Raw genomic sequence first — 15,818 nt, 5'->3', positions numbered from 1 at the left:
ACACCATCTCCTAAAATACTTAGAAAATAAGTCCCCACCTTAGAAAGTCCTTTTCTATCAATTACTGCCTCTTTCTCCTGCCCCATACATAACTACTTCTTATATTTCTAGGGACTCATAATATACAATATTATATCTGGTGATAATATAGCTATGAAAATGTAAATGTGAGCCTTCAGGGGCTCACATTCCAATAGGAAAAATGTAGGATACTTTAGCTGAAAATTAGACAGAAGGTTCTATTTATTTTCAGAGGGCAGCAACAAAAGAAATGGTAATATAGTTGCTATAGCATTATTATATAGATAACAATATCCATTTCTGACATTAAGCCCCTTGACTTTGAAGGTAAGAACTTTATGTTCTGGGTCTTCAGTTGCTTTAGCAGTTGAGTAGGTGGTGATGATAGTTCTTTTAGAGGCATAATTGGTTGTGTCTCCACAAGGATTAATTCCCTGTACAATGACTGGTCTGGAAGCAGAGATGCTGGTCTAACAGCTTCTGCTGCTCTAGGTCTCACTAGTTCCTTATTGGCAGTTTGTCAGTCACTTTTGCTATTGGTGTTAGGGATGTCAGGTCCTTCTCCCTAAGGGCTGCTCCCTTAAGGATGATTCCAAGCACTGGGCTGGAAAAAGAGCCAGTAGGCTGAATTAAGGGGTATGGAGAGGTCCTGCTATTATGAAGGGTTCTTGATTTCATGTTCCTGGACTGGGAAGTCCAGGTAGTAGTTAAGATGAAAACAGTACATTATTTTAAATATTTTATTCAACGTTACCCAGTATTGAGTTTCTGTTAGAATACTGTGTGCTGAGAACATTTCTGTTACTGAGGGCATTCTTGTGAGTGTTAAAGAAAAAAGAGAAAGAGGAATAATTTCAAGCAAAGCCAGGGTGATCATATTGTCCACATGCACAAGAATTTTATCAAAGTCAAGCCTACAGGGTCTGAGCTGACAGCAATAGAGTGATCTGATGATCGTGAACAGGCTGTGCAAACTGGCCTCCCTATGAATGCAGGAGATTATTGGTCAGCTTTCTCTACCAGAGCCAAAGACCCCCCTGCCCTTGTTAAGGAAGAACCACCCTTCCTGCATTGCCCCAGTGTTAGACTTATAATGATGACATCAGGGATGGCTGGATGACCTCTGGGTGTATTTAGGCATTATGGAAAAGAGCAAAACATTCTTCCAGTTTTTCCAAATTAAATATATGAAAGGAGTGTCTTTACATTTGTGGTTGCAATCATTCTCCTCTACAATTCTGCCTCAGCACTGCAGAACGTCTACTCAAAGCAAGCAATCTTGGATCAGATTTCTGAAAGCTCCAATGGTTGGTCTTCTGCTGCTGTTTTCCAAGGAATAATTGTTGATTAGAGTTTGACTTTGCATTGTCACTGACTCAGGAAGCCTTTTAAAGGCCATGTGATCTTGTCTAGTTCATTTCCAATTGTCATTCACCAAGTTCTTCTTGGATAGGGTGCTTCTTCACTAGGGAAAAATCAATACCATCTTTTGGCTTGGTGTAGTGGATGGAACTGGCACTTTGTCTTATGTAGACTTATTTCCTTGTGAGAGTTAAGCTATTCATCATAAATATCACATATTCAGGTCATTTTGAGACAGAAGAGGGATTGGAGACCATTTCAACCCCCTTATTTTGTAGGTGGAGAAAACAAGACAGAGAGGATATGAATTATCCAAGTTCACTTGGTGGTTAACAGCCAAAGCAGGACTAAAACCCAGGACTCCTACATCACCTCCACATCCCTTCTCCCATTCAGCATTCTTCTCCAAATCATGATGCCCTCTTTTCTACCCGTGCATTTAGATAGCATAGCCTGTGATTCTTGAATTATTAATTTGGGGGCTTTTTATAATTATCATAGCCTATTGAGTTGAAAGGACTTCTCAGAGTCCTAGAATAATTTACTAATATTTGCTTCCACATCTCTAGACTAAAGCTACATGTACAGTACTGTCCTCCTTATGAATAGTCAGACTTCCAGGAATCTCAGCCACTTATCTGGGTTTTCATCTTGATTCAGGACAAGGCTACCAATATTAATAAGTTCTGCTAGTTTGCCATTCTCTGGCTTTTCCTAAGTATCTTCCTCCACTAAGTACATGAGACTTTTTAATGAAATTAGAACACACATTAGCACATGATAAAATTCTTTATAGAAGCAACCAGTTGGCAAGTTTGGTGTCTGGTTTTTTTTTTCTTCTGTTTATAGAAAGCCTACTGTCTATCTTGCCTTCATTGTGACCCTTTGAAACATAACTAAAACAGGACATAATTAAAATAAATATTTTATGGATACTATTTTATACAACTATCATTTCCCCAGACACCATCCTCTTTGGAGTCCTCTCTCATAATAAAGAAAAACAGATAAGCAAAACAAAAGTGACTCAGCAACTGTCTCAAAAAGCATATTGTCTCTAATTCTGGACTACTACAAAAGAATTGCTATAAAGATTAGAGATTGTATATAATTTGAATATTGATGGCTATTAGTATTCTTTCTCTTATACGTTATTATTGTTATTATCTATTTTATCTTCTTCATTCTGTTTTCTTCACTTTCAGTATCTTCCTATAATCTTTTCATACATCTCCTCTTTCTCTGAATTGCATGCCTTATTTTTCTTTTTGGTGCCATGTGTCCCATGGCAATCAGATGACATAAGTTGTTCAGCCTTTTGTTTCTAATTCTGGGTTGCTTCAAAGAGTGTTTCTATGAAAATGTTATTATCTTTTGGATTTTTATTCCTGTCATTGACCTCTTTGGGGCATGTTTCACTGGGTCAAACAAAGGGTATGAAGAATTTAGTAATTTACAAATTGATTTCCAAAACAGTTGGGTTAATTCACAGCAATACCAACAAAGTATTAATATGCTCCACTTTCTACAGTTTCTCCAGTAAAAAATTATTTCCATTTTTTTATCTTTGCCAGTTTGAGAGGTATATGAACAAACTTCAGAACTGTTTTACCTAACATTTCTGTTACTGTAATTTGGTTCATTTTTCATAGAGTTATTCATAGTTTTTTTTAAATTTTAAAAACACATATAGTTGACTTTTTTATCTATTGGGCAATAATTAGTCTTAGCCATATATTTATGTGAATTCCTTATATTCTGAATATTAGACTTCCAGCAGAGAAATTTGACCTGCTTTATAGTTCCTTTAAAAAATTCTGGGCACATTTGTTTTGTTTATGCAGATCTTTTTGCATTTAAAAATTTTAATTTTAAAATTCATTTTTTAAAGTATTGAGTACCAAATTCTTTCCCTCCTATCCCTCCCCCACCCACTGAGAAAGCAAGATGTATTACAATAATTATATGTACGAAGTAATAAGAACTATATTTCCATATTAGCCATTTTGCAAAAAAAAAAAGCAAGAAACATAAAGTGAAAAAAGTATGTTTCAGGTAGGGAAGACATATTCCATCATTCATCACAATTCCTTTGGAATTGACTTGGATCATTGTATTGATCAGAGTGATTAAAACTTTCTAGTTAATCACTCTTTAAAATGTAGCATTTACTATGTGCAATGTTCTGGTTTTGCTCACTTCACTTTTATGCACAATCTTTTCAACTTTACATAATCAAATTTTCTACAAGTGGATCAATCCACGTTACTGGGGACTTGATTATATCACAAACATACCAGTAGAATATTTGAGCTGTCTATTCCCTCCTCTTGCCACAGATTAACCTATTTTTTTAAATTACATATTTCTTTGAGGACATCCTTTAACCTAGCTCTTAAGACTTTTTTTTTGTCATTCATTGCCTGTCACACTCATGCATATCACACATCATTCCAGTGACCTCTGAGTGATTTTCATGGTTACTAAAGTCACAAAAAAAAAATCCCCAAAAAACATGATTTGGAGTCATATAGAATCTCAATGATGAACTCATGAGATGATATGAACAAAAATTACACTGACTGGCTTGGGATTTATATTATTGAGTGGAAAACCTTCATCTTTGAGATCACAGATCACTGAAGTATAATAAAGTATGAAAAATAATTTTAAAATCTCTCCAGGCTTTTCTGACTTTCCTTTTACCTTGCTTGGTAATGAATTCTCTCCCTCACCATCAGTGTCTCAGAATTCTTGTCAATACCCAAACTCAAAATTTCCATGGCAATTGCTATGGGTCTGTCTGATTCTGATTGGAATATCTTTCTCTTCATCTTTTCTTGCTTTCAATTGGACACAGAACTGGTGGTAGCAGCAGATTGCAAGCCTGAATTTGATAAGCAGATCAATCATTACTTTTGACAGTTTTAGGAGGCAGGAAACCCGGCTGATTGTGAAACTGAACCCAGCAGGGAAGACTTATACAAAACAAAATGTAGCCAACACCTTTTTTTTTTTTTTTTTTTTTGTGAGTTATCCTTCACCAAGATGATGGGTCCTTCCTTTTTACTGTAGTGATTTTTGCAGTGTATTCAAATAGACTGCTCTAGGCTGTGATTATCCTCCCTTTTGGAGAACTACTTTATTAATTCTTGGAACCTGATGCTAAAAAATATTTTTCATACTTTATTATATTTCAATGATCTGTGATCTAATAGATAAGTGTTCTATCAATTGATTCTTAGAGGGGGAAGTAACTATCCATAGCACCAAAATAATTATGTTCTTGTGGAGACCAATGGTCAAGACTTCCTTTAGCCAAGTTTAAGAAATGATGTTCTGATCCTAAGTTTTTAAAGCTTCCAAATCTGAGTTAAGTGGTTTTGAGCCTATTCTTCAGGTCTGCCAAATTATCTTCTGACAAGTTGGTAAATAAACAGACTTTCACATATATAAAACGGTCGTACTACAAATGTCAATTGTCAAAAAAAACCCACTACACAATGTGTGTATACAGAAAATCAGCTGTATTTCATGGCTCTGATAATATCTTAGTGATTTTATACCCAATGTAGTGAAATATGTTGACACATCTACAACTATCAGATGCTAGCTCTAAAAGGAAGCTTCTTTTTGTCTCCTTGTGGTGAATATTTGAGCATTTCTATTAATTTGATATTTATGAAATAGAAATTTAGTAAGTGAACCATTTTAGAAATTTATAACTGCCTATTACCAAGGTATACACATTCAAACAAGTTATGATAATATCCTGAAACAATTGTATATTCAAATTAAATACAGCCATCAAAACCCTTCCTATGAAAACATGAAATTATCTAAAATATCATGATTATATTTTATAACATTTTATTGAAGTTATTCTTTTTAAGACTGCCAATTCCCTTGGGATATACCTCTCTTCCCAAATGGCACCTCCCATTAGGAACCTCACATGTAACAAAGCTGTAGAGATAAGTAAAGCACAGATAAACACACACAAACACACACATTGACCATATGTGACAACATATCCTTCATTACCTATAGTCTACTATCTCTCAGCTGAGAGGAAGGAGAGATGTTTCATTGGCAGTTCAGAATTGAAAATCTGAATTGTGATTGTTGAAAAATGAAATGACTGTTTGTTCAATCTAAGTCAGGCTTCATATAACCCCACATTTATAATCTGCCCTGTAAATGTCTTGTACTATCTCATGCCTAGTAGAAACTTAATTCATTTGATGAAGTGAATCGAATTAGTAAGGAGTTTAAGTTACCCTTTGGATCTCTTAGACCAGTGGAAATTAACACTATTTTTCTGCAAATGAGATTAAAAAAAGATGTTTATCCTAACAATTTAAGTTTTTAAAAGAACACCAAATTCTTGCTTTATTTTCTAGGCTGAAGTTGGAGACAGAGGGGAGAGGTTTTTAATAGTGGCTCATTTTTTTTTGGTCCTGAATATGAAGTTTCAAGTGATGATTTTATTTGTCTTAGTCCCTATTTTGCTTTAATGAAGCTATCTCAGTAAAACTCCAAAAATACACAAGGGAAGAAAAGGTTCACTTAAAATATCTCTGTACTTAATCCATTGGCTTAAGACCAACCTTAAACAACCCCCAATCAAACAGTCTTCATGAATGGGGTAGGAGTGGAAGGGTAAGATTATGGTGTATTCACTGCACCAAAATGAAAAGTGTCCTGAATTTGTGATCAAAGGACTCAGCTTTGAATTCAAATTCCAATCGCTTCTATCCATGAAATCTTAGGCAGATCATTTTCCTTTTCTCAGTTTCAGTTTCCAGATTTATAAAATAACAAGATTGGACAAGGTGGTCTTGAAGGTCTCTTCCAGTGACTGAGATGGTAGATGTCCCATGAGGACTGTTCCAAACTTTACTTTCAGGGACTTTGTATTTGGTAGAGGAGAAAAACTTATAACCTTAAACTGTCACTTTACATCAGAAGGCCTTGTTTCAGGTTTTCATTCCTATGGAGACTAAGGTTGGACTTCTATTGTACTGTGTTATGAGACCATGGAAGAAAAGGGTGAGGATAGGGACAAAATTAAGAGGAAAAGTCACAAGATTTTTGTTGTTGGGTGGGTTTTTTAATTTATTATTATTTTTTTTACCTAGGGATGATTAGCTTATAGCCTGCAGCCTAGGCTGTTGGCAGTCAGGTATCTGTTTCCATGGGAACAAGAGGAGCAGCAGTGTTATCAAAATGTGATAAGTTGCAAAGAATAAAAATTCACTATTGCAGTGGTAGACCAAGAGATCCAGTGAGCTCCCTATTATTTTTCCCCCTTGGCAAAATTGAAAAGATCCGGCAGGGAAAGAAAGAAAACATTTGAAATATCTTGGTTTTGTGAAAGAAATAGAATGCATAAATGCTTATGGAGGATTTTTTTTTGTTGGAGGTGGGGAGGTGTTACTGGAAATATTGTTCAGAATGAACAGAACTAAATAGGCTCAGGGAGCTAATATGTTTTGAAAATTATTACAAATTCCAAAAGGCCCAGTTACTTTTTTTTCTACCTGCAACTTCCCCGACATATACATACACATACAGCCTATGATGAAAAATTACACATAGTTCATTGAAAGGCAGATCATGGTGAATTTGTTTTTCTCCCTGGATGAAAAATAGTTTGGAATCTGGGGTGGTCATGAAGTTATTAACGCATCACCCAGCATAGTGCCTTGTACACAGTAGGTGCTCATTCATTGTTTAATTGAACTGAATTGATTATCAAACAATATTAATGAAGAGAGAAGTTTAGAGGACACTTAGTTACATGAATTCAGTTTAGATGTTGAAAGTTATGTTAAAAGCTAAGAGCTACAAACTTACCCTGGGCTATCAGTAGATTTCAAGGATGGAGAATTGGCGAAATTAGGAATATATCCTATGCCATTTTTTCAGATTTCATTGAAATTAGACTTTGTATTCATAACTACTTAGTATAATAATGGAGAAATTATATACATATCAATTATTTCAACTCCACACAGAATATTTCTTTGAAATATTTATGTCAGCATGTATATCTAAATTATATTGCACTTAACCCCCATTGCTTACCTCTCTTCTGCCTTGGAACCAATATACAGTATTGATTCTAAGGTGGAAGGTAAAGATTTGATAAAAATTAGATTGTAAAATTCTACATACCATACCATTTTACTTAAAAATTTATCTAAGACTAATAGTTTAACCTGACGGTTTATTAGACTAGATTTGGACATATTTAGCTTCTAGTTTCAGATCTAAACACTAAAAGATTGTGTCCCCTCAGTCAAGTCACTTCAGGTTTCTAATCTCAGTTTCTCCATCTATAAAATGATAGTTAGACAATATAATTTTAAGATCTCTTCTAGCTCTAATATTCTATTGTTCTATTTACATCCAAGTTATAGGATAGAATTATTACAAATTCTATGACCATCACCAAGACAATTAATGACTGATTTTGCCCCTAAAGAACTTAATCTAAAATGTGTAAGTTTAGTGTTAACAGTTCAAACAGACAAATAAGGTCAACATGACATTATTCACACAAAAATGCATAAATATATAATCATGAGGACTAAGATATTGATCCTGATTCACCAAGAGCGTTTGAAATTATTTAATAATAGCTTTGTTGCTTTGTGTTTGAATTGTCTAAAAATTGGTCACTCCTTTTCTTTCTTCCTTACAGTACATGAAGATGATGGGTGTGAATTCCTGTAGCCATTTTTTTGCCTGGCTCTTGGAGAGCATTGGATTTTTGCTGGTTACCATCATCATTCTTATTAGTATACTTAAATTTGGCAATATTCTCCCTAAAACAAATGGATTCATCTTGTTCCTGTATTTTTCGGACTATAGCTTCTCTGTTATTGCCATGAGCTACCTTATCAGTGTCTTCTTCAACAGCACTAATATCGCTGCCCTGATCGGGAGTCTCATCTACATCATTGCCTTTTTCCCCTTCATTGTTCTAATTACAGTTGAAAGTGAATTGAGCTTTATAGTCAAGACATTCATGGTGAGTCTATTGTGAAAATTACCAGGGTGTGACAAGTGGATAATTTTTGTTCCAAGACATTCCAATTAAAAGTTTACTTCCTTAAATTTAAAACTCAATCCCTAATTTTATCCTACATTTTTATATAGTTATGTGTCCAAATAGGCATATGACTTCATGAAGACAATTCTGAACACAGCTTCAAAAACTATTTTATCATCTTTTTTCATCATTTCTAGTGTCTGCATGATGACATGTATTTATTTTATGGTAATAAGCATCAGCACCCTTAAGAGGAATAGTATTAATGCTGTGTGACATTAGATGGCTGTTTCATGAATGGCTCAATTCCTTTTGGTCCTGACATCTAAAAGCCTACAACATGCCTGAATTCATGGTGCACAATATAACTTAGGAGGATATTTTTATTAAAAAAGACTAGACAATACATAGTTTAAGAAATTTTAATGGTTCTTTATTTGCATGGTACCTTTTTCTTGTATGACTTCCAGTTCTTATATTCTAAAGCACAGAGTTCACCTGTGAATTTTGGAAACCTTCAAATTTACAAGTTCCTTAAGAACATGGAAAATAAAAGTTGGCTACATCACTCATTCAAAGTCAGATAAAAATTTTGTCTTGAATACAGTGTTGGTAGAATAGGATAAAACAGAGTTTGTTCAGGAATAGCCATTTTGGATTTAAACAGAAATTAAATCTGGATCTCTTTAAATTGTGAATATTTAACTTCAAGTAAATGGTCTTCCCATGTTATATTTGTGGAATAACAACCCCACTATGTGAAATAAGTTATTAAATAGAAAATGTTTTCCCACATATCAAGATTTCTTGATATTTAAATTTATTGTTGTTCAATTGTTTCACTCTTCAGTCAATTTGTCTGACTCTTCATGACCCCATTTGGGGTTTTCTCAGCAAAGATCCTGGATTGGCTTACCCTTTCCTTTTCCAGCTTATTTTAAAGATGAGGGACTGAAACAAATAGGGTTAAGTGACTTGCCTAGGATCACGCAGTTAGTAATTGTCTAAGACCAGATTTGAACTCAGTAAGATGAGTCAGGAAAACTCTGGGCCTGGTACTCTATCAACTGCCTTTATTTAAATGTACTTCTCTAGTATTCAGGCTAATTAATGCAGAGCGGATAGAATGCCAGTCCTGGAGTCAGGGGAACTGAAGTTCAAATATGATCTCAGACATTTACTAGCTGTGTGACCACAGATAATTCACTTCACCCTATTGGCTTTAGTTTCTTCATCTGTAAAATGAGTTGGAGAAAAAAATGACAAATCATTGTAGTTTCTTTATCAAGAATGCCCCAAATGAGGTAATGAAGATTTGGACATAACTAAACAACAACTGTAGTATCCATAGAGGGAGGAGAGAGGCATCTACATCTGTGATTCCATTGGTGTAGGCAAACCTAACACAGAAATTTCCTCTTTTGAGGCAAATTGACAACTCATCATGATTTACATTCCTAGAGAGTTGCCTGGTCCATTTAGAAGTTTAGTGACTTGTCAATGGTTTGTTAGCATGTGGCAAAGGCAAGCCTTCAACCCAGGTATTTCTAGCTGTCTATAGATTACGTTGTGTTATCTGTCAAAACACACATTAAATATTAAACTTAGAAATTTCAGAACAACACAATGATTTGAGTTGTAATTGTGTCTCGTGATAGATAACCTATTGTTACCCAGTAGTTTATACTCTTTGGCAGCACAATGAATAATGATCTTTTTTCTTTCATATTCTTCTGATGTTTTTAATCTGTCAAAACATTCTCCTCTATTTCCCATTCTTTTGTGTAGTAATAGTACTAGTAACAATGTACTTTATAAGGGCATATTTCCATATACCTAGAAAATTCCAATTTTCCATATACCAGTGTTTAACTTTTAAGCATTTTAAGGTCTTTCTGGGGAGAATACAAAATAACTATCTGAAATTTAAGTTCTATTTGTTTTTCTCACAGAGCCTCCTGTCCCCCACAGCATTCAGTTATGCAAGTCAGTACATTGCCCAATATGAGGAGCAGGGAATTGGTAGGTTTGTTTTCTTTAAAATTGGATTTACATCTTTCATAGACATTATATGTTTCACTGAACAATATGTGTATTTATTTTGTAGGTCTTCAATGGGATAATATGTACAGTTCTCCCGTCCATGATGACACCACTTCATTTGGCTGGTTGTGTTGTCTAATTCTTGTCGATTCTGTCATTTACCTCCTTATTGCGTGGTATGTTAGGAATGTTTTCCCAGGTGAGGACGGGATTCTACCAAATAGCCTAATGTTGTGATAAATGTCTGTAACACTTTACATGAGATGAGGAAGAAATAGATGAGTTGCAATAGTGCTCCTTAGGAGATATATCTACATCCGTGACATCACAGATGCAATGGAGTTTTAAAACTATCATATTTGAAGAATGATTCCCCAATTATTTACATTGTCGAGGGGAAGAAAATGGCTTTCAGGTGATGTATGCATATATATTTACATATACATGTTTTCATACATATATTTGTGTATATGTTTGTGTGAAATATTGTATATATGGAGGGATAGGGAAAGTTTACACCTAAGATTTCATTAGACTAGACCAGTGATTCCCAAAGTGGGTGCCACCGCCCCCTGGTGGGTGCTGCAGTGATCCAGGAAGGTGGTGATGACCACAATTTTTTTGTATTACATTCTATTCTGAGTTCAATAAATAGTTTCATAATTTCCAGGGGGCACTAAGTAATATTTTTTCTAGAAAGGGGGCGGTAGGCCAAAAAAGTTTGGGAACCACTGGCCTAGACAATTCCCCATGAGGAATTTTTCTCTATCCACAAATCTAATCAATTTTCTAAAGCTTGTCTTCTTAAAGTATCAATGGGCATAGTTAAGTGTCTTGTTTGGGTTTACATTGCTAGATATATCAGAAGCAGATTCAAAGTCACTATGACATTCTGCCTTTCAATATATATGATATCATATGCAGGGGAAGGGAAATGCCTACTAAATGTCATTAATAAAATTTTTAAAAGCCATTCCAAAGGGAAATCATATTTTAGCCCATCATCCCTATGGTATTTTCTAAATTGGAAAGTATTAGGGAACATGGAACAAAATCAAATCAATTCAGGTCTTTCATATCCCAAGAATCAGACAATTTGAACAGTCTGAGATTTCTGATTATCCTATTTCTCATACAGAACCCTTTATAGAATAGGATGACTTAGGATCCTTAATTCACTCTAGGTCTCAGGGGGCATGTTATATTTTTCAAGATGATATTTACTCATTTCTTATTTAAGAACAGAGTAGAAGATTCAGTGTTTATGTCATGACAGTGTAATAAGTGAAACAGGATAATATCATGATTAGAGTGCTAGATTTGGGTTTGGATCCTGACTCTAAAACTTACTTATTAGCTGTGTGGCCTCAATCAAATACCACTTACCTTTGCTTTCTGAGATTCCCTAAAACTTAACATCTCACTAAAGGAAAAAACATGGTGGACTTTTCTGCCTCCTGCCCCATCAACTCTTACCTGGCCAACTTATAATATATACCAAGTTTTTGTGGTTTAATAAACTTTATCACAAAGCAGCACAGAGAATCATATGGTAGATTGGGTAAAATTGGCCAGAGGGGAGCATAGTTTTAGTAATAGCTAAAAATGGTGGCAGAAAAACAGATTATACAAGGAATTAATATAAGTATCTTGGTCCTTGATGGTTTCATAGGTTGCTTTGCCCACCCTACTTGGATTTCTTCCTGCCTCATTTCTCAAATTCTTCATGTCTAGGTTTGGCTTGTTGTTAACTCAGTTGTGTGCCCATTGCTATGGATTTAGCTACCCCAGGCTATGTCATAGTCCCCCAGAGTCTCCATCCTCCTCAGTTAGGAAGATGGTGGAAGGAGGGGATCTGCCTAAAGCTGCCGATATTTCTCCCAGTTTAGTCATTCTTGGATTATCTCTATCTGACCAATTGACCATGGCCTAGAAAATGACCACTTAATCCCACCAAACTACCAATAAGAAAGGATTTCTTTCCCCTGACTTGACCCCAAAGCAACCTCTTTCTCTATTTTGGAATTTGGCCTTAGTCATCTCAAATCCCCTCCAGGATCCAACTGTTTTATCTCCTTAGAAAGCTCCTTTTACCTCATACTACTCTATTGCTATGACCTTCTTCTGTGGCTTATACCTAATACCTCCCTCTACTAATGCAGGTCAGCACCTTCTCCTGAAAATTATAGTCTTAGAGAAATGCCATGAATATTGAGAAGAATATGAGTTTTTTGTATGCTGTGATATCATGATGAACTCACTTAAAAAATTTGCAACTTAATACATACAACAAGATAACAACTTAAATCTTATGATAACATATTTTCTTCTCCCCCTTGATTCTATTCAGGTGAAAAAAAATGAAAGGTGGTTAGCATTTTCAGTTTCATTTGGTTTTATTTACAAGTTAAAAAGCAAAATGGACTCAAAGATATTGAACCATCAAGCTACTGGGGATGACTTTATACTCCCTCTGATCAAACTTTTACTTTCTAGATAAGGAATATAGCATTCCTTTGTTAATTTCTGGATGCTTTCCATTAATGGTTAATACTCATTAGGCAGTTAGGTGGCTCAGTAATGGCACACCATGCCTGGAGTCAGGAGAACCCGGGTTTGCATCTGGCCTCAGACACTGCTTAGCTGGGTGACCCTTCCTGGGCAAGTCACTTAATCCTCTTTTGGGTTAGCTAGTCTTTGACCTTCTGGTTGTTCTTTTAGTAACAATACTGAAACAGGAATTAATGGTTAAAAATTAATAATTATTATTCTTTATTTTTATTCTAGGGACCTATGGTGTGGCTTCTCCATGGTATTTCCCAGTTCTTCCTTCCTATTGGAAGGAACGCTTTGGATGTGCAGATGTAAAGCTGGAAAAAAGCGATGGCTTTGTATTTACCAATATCATGATGCAGACTACCAGCATATCTGGCAGTAAGACAAGTAAGTGAATAAAATGTTTTATTGGAAGACTCATACAAAGAGGGATTTCATAACTGATGCTTTTCATTATATTTCTCCAAACTGTAAAATTATTATCCTGTTAGTCATGGATGGATATGTCTACACATATGTATATAGACCCTTATGGAGATTAAATTATGACTTGGACTGGGCTCATTAGCTCAAAGAATTAGCATATGGTAAGATTCCAGAATCACTCCTGGACCAGTTAGCCTTACAAAGAAAAAAAGCTTATTTTCTACAATCAATTAATCAATCAATAAGCATTTACTAAGTACCTACCATATGCTAGGCATGGTGATAATTGCTGAGGTTACAAATATAAAGGATAAGACATTTATATGAACTTCATCCTTAGTTCTAATCAACTCTCTTTTGTCAAAGAAGATCAAGTAAAGAAAAGAGTGTGAATAATTTTGCACTGCCCACCTTAATTATTATGTTTATGAATTGTCTTCTTCTGATAGAATGTAAACCTCTTGAGGACAGAGACTTTTTCTTTTTCACCTTTCTATCATCAGCACCTAATATAGTAGGCACTTCATGAAGACTGAATGATAATTGGAAAAATTAATCTGAAGTTCAAATGCAACTGATATCTGCCCATATAAAGGATGACCTGTATACATTAGGCTGCAAGTTAGAATAGAAAGAACATTGAACTTGTCCAGGATAGCTTGTTTTGATTACTAGCTATATCCATCTCTAGCTGTATGCCAGAGGATAACTCATCTATTATCATTGGGATGTTTTGAGGAGAGCCATAAAATACTATACAATCATTATTGTTGATGGTCTTATTATCATCATTATCATTTTAAACTCTTACCTTCTGTCTTAATATGAATGTTGTGTGATGGTTCCAAGGCAGAAGAATGGTAAGAGCTAGGCAGTGGGGGTTAAGTGACTTGCCTGGAGTCAAATAGCTAGGAAATGTCTGGGGCCACATTTTGAACCCAAGACCTCCCATCTGTGTGCCTGGTACTCAATCCCTTGAGTCATGACCTTATTATTAATCCATACCCACAATCCATACCCATGACCTTATTATTAATAATAATAATACATAGATTATCTTCTAGTGTATGTACAAAGGTTGACCATAAAGTAATGAGATGGATTCCATGGGCCACATGTAAAATTTGCCACAATAGGATAATACTGGTATTTGTTCCTTTCACAAATTGAGATCATCCTCTCTGTTTAGCTAATTTAAAAAAAATCTACCTTTGTCTTCCCTGGCAAAGAACAGACCTTCTCATATTTGAGAGATATTCAATAAATAAGAAAACATAATTTCCATACTTTATTCAGCAACTCATTTTTTTCAAATAGATAAGAATAGCATAAAGCTTCTAGAATGGTGTGGATTGTTGGGTTCTTTTCTTATTCACTTTTAAACTAGATGAAAAGGCCAAAGGCTATACTAGAGATGATTCAAATAGTTTTCTGCTGACAAATATCTTTTCAAATATAATTTAAAACCTGCAGCTGTATTTCCATGATATTAAAAAACGTAAATCGACTTTAGACAGGGATAATTTCTTTCTGGTTTATCCAGGTCCTGAGTACATCTTTTCTTCTAACCTGGAGCCTGAACCAAAAGATCTCACAGTTGGAGTTGCTCTCCATGGCCTTACCAAGATGTATGGATCTAAAGTTGCAGTGGATAATCTTAATCTGAATTTTTATGAAGGACATATCACTTCATTGCTGGGACCTAATGGAGCTGGAAAAACTACTACCATGTAAGTTTTTTTTGAAGGGCATATTTTTATCAAAGGATCCTGCAGTATGTTCCTTAACACATGCTCACCTCTGTCCTCACCTTCAAGTATAGAAAGACACTAGTTTATTTCCTACTCTATATATAGAAGAAAGATGAGCCACTTCATGGACCATATATCGCTTACCTTCATGAAGAATTAATCTTTTGGAAACTGCCATAGACCCATCTACCATAGCCTGAAGCAATAAGGGAAAATCTGTTTGTGCTCACCTTGATTCTTGAACTATTGTTGCTATGAATAATTGCAATACTATACAGTATATCTAATTGTCATTTGGTAGGCAGGATCCCAGTGGGACAGGAATTAAAGGTATACAAGTTATATCCCTTCTCTCCTCCAATCTGACCTAACACTTCCTCAAGGGAGGAAGGATCATGTTCTCTACTAATTGTTAGCTTGATCATTTGTTTCTAAATTTTAGTGACTTATCTCTAATATACCACATCATAGGTAGCTGATGAATCAGATTTTTGACATTGTAGTACCTTTAATACTTTCCCCACACACATTCTCTCTCTCTCTCTCTCTCTCTCTCTCTCTCTCTCTCTCTCTCTCTCTCTCTCCTGTCTCTTATACAC

At 35.1% G+C, this 15,818-nt stretch overlaps 1 protein-coding gene across 1 annotated transcript in view; it reads left to right on the top strand.

The window, feature by feature from the left end:
- The window catches only part of ABCA12 (ATP binding cassette subfamily A member 12), a 241,875-nt gene that overhangs the window by 158,985 nt on the left and 67,072 nt on the right, over positions 1 to 15,818 (top strand). Inside the window, exons 24-28 of the mRNA XM_044669427.1 lie at positions 8,093 to 8,422; positions 10,396 to 10,465; positions 10,551 to 10,685; positions 13,274 to 13,420; positions 15,012 to 15,198. Of these exons, the coding sequence (XP_044525362.1) occupies positions 8,093 to 8,422; positions 10,396 to 10,465; positions 10,551 to 10,685; positions 13,274 to 13,420; positions 15,012 to 15,198 (869 nt within the window). The remainder of the gene's footprint in view (positions 1 to 8,092; positions 8,423 to 10,395; positions 10,466 to 10,550; positions 10,686 to 13,273; positions 13,421 to 15,011; positions 15,199 to 15,818) is intronic.

Source organism: Gracilinanus agilis, chromosome 3 (assembly GCF_016433145.1).
Source record: "Gracilinanus agilis isolate LMUSP501 chromosome 3, AgileGrace, whole genome shotgun sequence".
Classification (NCBI taxonomy): domain Eukaryota; kingdom Metazoa; phylum Chordata; class Mammalia; order Didelphimorphia; family Didelphidae; genus Gracilinanus; species Gracilinanus agilis.
The sequence above is the reverse complement of the archived record's forward strand: the minus strand, read 5'-3'. Positions and strand labels throughout refer to the sequence as shown.